A 7168-nucleotide genomic window follows, 5' to 3' on the forward strand; every position below is an offset into this window, starting at 1 on the left:
GATGTCTCAATTGTGCTTTCTACTGGAATTTTGCTTTTTAAATTTAAATCTGGGATTTTTCTTCTTTTTTACTGAATATATTATTTTAACCAGTTTAATTAATCACATTTATAATTTGTCAAATTATTTCAAATATGTTTTCTCAAAAATATACTTCAATAAAAAAAATTGTTTCTTATAAATTATATAACATGGGTATAAGAGTAAATTCATACAAACTACACATTCTATCCTCTAATTTTTCTTCTCAATTAAACAAAAAAGTTTTATATTTCTCAATTTTTTCACCTCTCCAACCAAACACAAATGAAGTAAACTAAAATATTTCTATCATTTCACTTTTTCTCTCTTACTTATAATCTATCCTCTTAGTTTTCCATCTTTCCAACCGAACGAAGCCTAAGGGTAAGTTTGATTTAGTTTTTTGTAACTGTATTTTTTTTTAAGTGGTGGTTTTAAAAACTGTGATATACATTGCTTGTTTGTTTCTTTTTTCTTTAAGCAGAGTGTTTAGTAAAAACTTTTTATTTTTTTTGAAAAAGTAAAATGTTTGTCTAACTCTAGAAAAAATTGGGATTTAAGATGTAAATTACTAAAAAGGTCGTAATATATAAGGAGATTATGGTTTCTTTCGCACCTTTTTTTATCAGGTATTTCATACATATTATATATATATATATATATATATATATATATATATATATATATATATATATTCCATAAAAAAAAAAGTTTCTTTACCCACGTATGACCCTTTTTTATATATGAAAAGACTGAAAATATCCTCTTTTAACATCTTTCTTTCTGCTTTACTCCACAATTTATCTTCTTTCTTCTTCTACATTTCTCTACATTCCTCCATGCACACACATCTTCAAGGAACCCACTCCTCTCAAATTTCTCATATAACCTCTTACCTACCAATTAAAAAGTATTAAGGGTTAATTTTTCTCAGTTTCACCCAAAACCAACTCCACTCTCTCTATAACCTCAAAACCAAATTAAAATTGAAGTTGGATGGATACATGGAGCTACTCCTCGTCATCTTGACCCAACGGTGTTGGAAGATTCAAATCGAGAAGATAGAGTGATACAAGTGATGGTCCAGAGGTTCTTGTCTATACCCATATTGTTACTATGATTTTCTCTATATGCATTTTCTATGTGTATTTTGTGGTTATAGAGTAGAGCTAAATTTGGGAGTTCATGATAAAGCTAAGGATAATATAAAGATAAAAATAAAATTTTCTAACTATCATATTATTGTGTTCTCTGTTATTAGCAATTGCAGCTCAAAGGTTGCCACATCAAAACGCAGGTTTCCATGTTTCCAAATTCCAACCGTGCTTTTTAAATTTTTTACTAAACACAAATTTTCAATTTTGGGCTGAATAAGGCACTTTTTAGGCTCATAACGAGCACTTAAACATGGCAATTATCTCCTCGACACTACTACTTGCCATCCTGTATCCCATGTTCACACTCAGTGCTCAAACCACCGCCCAGTACCTATACCATTCATGTTTTAACGATCGGGGTAATTACACCACTAACAGTACCTACGAGGCAAACCTCAACCTTGTTCTCTCCAACATCTCCTCCAACACACAAGTTGAAAACGGCTTTTACCCTAATTCTATGGGCCAAGACCCTGACAAAGTTTATGCAATTGGTCTTTGTAGAAAAGACATTAAGCAAGATGATTGTCTTGGTTGCCTCAAGAACGCTTCGAATGTTCTCCCACAAAACTGCCCAAATCGGAAGGAGGCAATAGGATGGTACGATTATTGCATGATTCGCTTCTCGGACCGCTCCATATTTGGCATCATGGAAATTAATCCGTCAATGTTCATGTGGAACACTGGTAGCGTATCAGACCAAGAAGGGTACAAAAGGAGGCTTCAGACACTGTTTGAAAGCATGAGAAGTGAAGCTGCATCAGGTGATTCTTTCAAGTTTGCGGCGAGAACCTCATTCGCCCCGGACTTGAAAACATTGTATGTCCTAGTTCAGTGCACTCCTGATTTGTCCGAGAAAAACTGCAGTGATTGTTTGACAGCCGTTTACGGAAATATTCCACCAGTTGTTGGATCGCAAGGTGGGAGAACTTATGCACCCAGCTGTAATTATAGGTTTGAGACCTACTCTTTTTTTGATGTTGCTTATGCAACATCATCATCACCGCCGCCATTTTTGGCATCTCCTCCTTCTCCTCCTCCGCCTCCGCCAGTTCCTATAACAGGTATGATAATTGGGAGTGTTTAGTTTATGTTTTCAAACAACCATTTTTAATTTTTAAACAATATTATATATATTTTTACATATTTTTTTTCCTCTCACATATTTTTACAAATGCTTTCAAATGATAATTTTCAATTTTTGAACGCATGTATGAAACCGACCCTTGATAATTCTCATGTAAACTTTCTCTTACATTAGCTCTAATTATTGCATCAGATCCAAAACATCCTCCCGAGATTTAAAAAAAAAACAATATATATATATATATATATATATATTTATATATATTCACCATATTCACCATATCCCTTTGTTGAATATGGACTCATATCAATTTCAAAAAGATTCCCATAAGAATTGTCATTTTGTGTACTGATATTATCTTTTTGCGGCAAATCAAATTATATGTTTCACAATAATCTCTCTATTTTTCGCTTCTTTATTTCCTATTTGTGTATTGGTGTGTAGGACCAACCAACCGACTGATGAATAACTGAAATTCAACAATTGACATAATTTTATTATTATTATTATTTTGCTCAAATATATTTGTCATGACGCTTTTGGTTTTTTCAGGAAAGGAAAGAAAGAAGAAAACTCAAACTGCCGTCGTTATTGTTGTTCCATCTGTTATTGCTATGATACTTACCATCATTATTTGCATCTTTCTAAGCGTGAGGAAGCCAAAAGATAATTTTGAAAGTAAGTTACAACTTATAATCAATTAGCAAGTGATTAGGTATTTATAGCAATGTTGCTGAACATGTGTACTTATAAAAAGATTAATTTTTAATCAAACTTTTTATGGTAAGGAAGGTAGAAAAAGAAAAGAAAAAAAAAAATGCCCTTACACCCTTTGAATTTTTAAGTAGTTTCATAACACCTGTGGATGAAAGAAGTATTTTTAGGTTCAATTTTGAGTGAGAGAACCTAGGAGAGAGAATCAAACGAAATGGACCGCTTCATTCCTAGGCCCATTGGAGTCGAAGTTTGGGATTCTATCATTGCCGCTGCATTCATGGTCCCGCCGGATCTGGTTTATTTTTCTCCCTTTCATGCAAGAGAGAGAAATCAAATTAAAAGTATTTTTTTCCCAACCATTGATTTCTGCAGATTCTTCGTCAAATTAGCAAAGATTTAAAAAGATCCCTTTTGCAAGTTCCACTATTCAAAATTGTTTCAAACCATTGTTTTATGCTGACTTGTAATATATGTACTTTTTCAACCTATTGGGAATTTCAAATCTGATGAACACCATTCACTGGGTTTTTTAAAGTCCTTCCTCTCTTTGGTTAAAACATCAGGCTAGAAAACTAGTTTGGGTCCATGGATTTTTGAGTTGTAAATTAAAATTTGGGAGAAAAAGAGTAGTTTACTGAGAAAGTGTATTTGGGGATGAATTGGAGACCATAATTCCTTTTGGGTTTCTTGATTCCATGGCTTGAAAAGAAAACAGAAAGAGAGAGACAAAGATAGAGACCTGAATAAGCTATGGAGTTTGGGGTGTGATTTTGATGGATTCACCTAGTTTGCTCCTCTTTCTCTCCTAGCTAGGTTTCTCTCTCTAAACTAAATGAACCTGCATAGGAGACATATTTGCCATAATTTATAAGTCTTCAAAGAAATGTGGCTATTTAAAGAAAGCAATTCAATCTTTTTTTTTCTTTTTCTTTTTTTTTAAATTTATGGGAAGAACTTAAATCATTTGATTGTGTATTACTTGTTTCCTGTTAATTTGAAGCTGTGGAAGGAATAAAAAGTGTGGACTCCTTGCAATTCGACTTCAGCACTATTAGAGCTGCCACAAACAATTTTTCTGAGGCAAACGAACTTGGGAAAGGTGGATTTGGGATAGTTTACAAGGTAGGAAAACAATATAATATGGACAGATTATAAATTTCTGTCGAGCTGTGTTAAACCAATGTTCTAAATTCAATCAAAGTGGCTTGAATTCTTTAATTTACACATTATGCAAATAATTTCAGGGAATGCTTTCAAACAAACAACAGATAGCTGTGAAAAGATTGTCAAGAACCTCTCAACAAGGAGATTCGGAATTTAAAAATGAGGTTCTATTGGTGGCGAAACTTCAACACCGGAATTTAGTTAGACTTCTTGGATTTTGCTTGGAAGGGAATGAGAGACTTCTTATATATGAATTTGTGCCTAATAGAAGCCTTGATTACTACATTTTTGGTATTTTACATTCTTACATCAATTTATATTATTTCATCGTAATAATTTCTTTTAAATTTCATGGTATATGACTAAATAATATAATTTTATGAATATATAGATCCAATGAAGTGTGAAAATATCAATTGGGAAAGGCGATATAAAATTATAAAAGGCATTGCTCGAGGACTTCTATATCTTCACGAGGACTCACGACTTCGGATTATTCATCGTGATCTTAAAGCTAGCAATATTCTCTTAGATGCAGAAATGAATTCAAAAATTTCAGATTTTGGCATGGCGAGAATATTTGAACTAGATCAAACTGAAGGCAGTACAAATAGAATTGTAGGGACCTAGTAAGTATATGAAGATGCTATATTTGGTGGCAATTAATATTCATGCAAGCCTTATATAATTGATTTTAGTAGGTTGCTTTTTTAAGGGTAAAACCATATTGAAGCCATAACAAAGATGGAAATCTAAATTTTGAGCATAGTCATTGGTTTATACCATTCAAATTGAAAATTTATTTGTTGATATATAAATGCAGTGGGTATATGGCACCGGAGTACGCAATGCTTGGACAATTTTCAACAAAGTCAGATGTCTTTAGTTTCGGAGTACTAATTTTGGAGGTTTTGAGTGGACAAAAAATTACTCATTTCCATGATGGAGAAAACACAGAGTATCTTCTAAACTATGTGAGTATGACTACAAAGTACAAAGTAGACATTTTATATATATATATATATATATATATTTTAAAAAATTGATGAATTGGGAAGTACATCGTTGAACTTTTTCCTTAATTTGTATGTGGATAATGAACTACTTTGACAGGCATGGAAAAATTGGAGGGAGGAGACAACTTCAAATCTCATAGATCCCACATTGAGAGATAGTCCAATAAGTGAAATGATGAGATGTATAAAAATTGGGCTACTATGTGTTCAAGAAAATGCAAGTGACAGACCAAGTATGACTTCCGTTGTTCCCATGCTTAATGGCAATTTGGATCCTATTCCTACACCAAAACAACCAGCTAGTTTTATGCAGGGCAATGTAGTATCATCCACATTAGTAACACAGAACATTAGTTCCAGCGGAACTAACAATGAGGCTTCAATAACCGAATTATGTCCAAGATAATGCTTTGTGATTCGGGACGGGGTTACAACGAGCATATTTGTCTAGAAAAAATCCACTTAATGCAATTCATATAAATTATTAAAGTATGTGTCAAATATTATATTATGAACTTCTTATGTATTGTTGTAACCTAAAATTAGAAGGATAATGTTGTTTAGAGAAAAACCTTTCAAATATCTCCTATATATTTTTATTTGATGTGAATTTTGAAATTCGAATCTTTGGAATGCAAATTATTATTACTAGCTTATAACTCCATGTATAACAAAGATGAAAAACAAGTATGTGAGAGAGAGAAATTGAGATGAGAAAAAATAGGAAGATAGATGTAGGTGAGAGAGAGGGAAACTAAGGGAAGAGAGAGAGAGAGAGAGAGAGAGGCATGGGTAAGAGAGATAAATTGAGATGAGAAAAAATAGGGAGATAGATGTGGGTAAGAGAAAAATGGAAACTGTGAGAAAAAAAAAAAAAAAAAGGAGATAGACGTGGATGTGAGAGAGAAATTGAGATGAGAGAAAAAATAGGGAGATAGATGTTGGTGAAAAAAAAAGGGAAACCGAAAACAAAAAATAATTATGTAATTTTTAAAAATAAAATAAACTAAAATATAAAATTAAAAAAAAAGAAAGAAAGAGGGACAGGCGTGAATAAGAGAAACTTTCACCTACATTCAAAATCGAATTGCATTACGATAATTGGCATGTACTGTGTGGGGTCATGGATTTTGGGATTTGGTCGAGAGCATGTGGTTTTGGCCGAGAAGCATGGGTGGTCCGAGTCCGAGGAGTACTATCTCCTCGAATAAAGCCAAACGCAAATCTGGTATAGATCCTAATGATCAAGGATGACCTTCCAGGAAATTCTAATGATAGCAACGAGCATCATGAACGTACAAGAGGGATAAGGATTCAAAAATATCTAAGGGAAAATTGCTACCACTGCATTAATGAAGAAGTGACCCCTGAACAGTATTATGACAGCTTTACAGCCATCCCAGAAGACTTTTAGAGGGGGCTGATGGGACAACCATCAACTGTCCACATGTGGTCCATGTGTAGGGTAAGGATGAAGGGAGAGATGTAATATAAATAAGGATAGAGATCCCAAAAAATGGGGGATGAAAAAAGGAGAAGAGAAAGCACTATAGCAATCTCAACAACTCATGTAACCATTGTCATTCAATATATGCTTGAACAGAGCTCCTCGGACTGTGTCGAGAACCAACTTTCTCGCACAAACCGGGTTCAATTCTTGTTGGCTCATCATCCAAAACCATATTAACTGTTATCCAAGCACTAAAACCTAGCTCTTTGACCCACTCTCTACAAATTTATTGTACTGGGTTCACTGGGCCAAGATCCCTTACATTTTGGGCTTGGTCTGAAAATTGTGTCTCTACATACAATATAAGAAATTCCCAAACTCACAATTGCCATGAATCACCCAACTTTAACCTTTCCCAATCTCGCGTTTATACTCCAAAATCTCCATATTCAGCCTCATCACAATTGTACATAATCAAATAGCCATTGAAAAAATCACCTCTTAAAGCTAAAACAGTCAAGACCACACCATCTAGGTAAACCACATGCAAAACCAA

General features: G+C 33.5%; 1 protein-coding gene across 2 annotated transcripts; it reads left to right on the forward strand.

The window, feature by feature from the left end:
* The first annotated feature begins 787 nt into the window (after window positions 1-787).
* Window positions 788-5780, forward strand: LOC142620680 (cysteine-rich receptor-like protein kinase 29). Of its 2 annotated transcripts, none has more exons than XM_075794016.1 (8): window positions 788-1110; window positions 1283-2242; window positions 2818-2943; window positions 3983-4104; window positions 4227-4437; window positions 4538-4775; window positions 4970-5120; window positions 5260-5780. In XM_075794016.1, exons 2-8 carry the CDS (start codon window positions 1429-1431, stop codon window positions 5566-5568), a joined length of 1971 nt encoding a protein of 656 aa, XP_075650131.1. In that variant the 5' UTR covers window positions 788-1110; window positions 1283-1428; the 3' UTR covers window positions 5569-5780. The 2 variants fall into 2 exon arrangements, with proteins under 2 accessions (XP_075650131.1, XP_075650124.1); XM_075794009.1 differs by having other exon boundaries at window positions 792-1110; window positions 1292-2242.
* The last annotated feature ends 1388 nt before the right edge of the window (window positions 5781-7168 follow it).

Source organism: Castanea sativa, chromosome 1 (assembly GCF_040712315.1).
Source record: "Castanea sativa cultivar Marrone di Chiusa Pesio chromosome 1, ASM4071231v1".
NCBI classification, from domain to species: domain Eukaryota; kingdom Viridiplantae; phylum Streptophyta; class Magnoliopsida; order Fagales; family Fagaceae; genus Castanea; species Castanea sativa.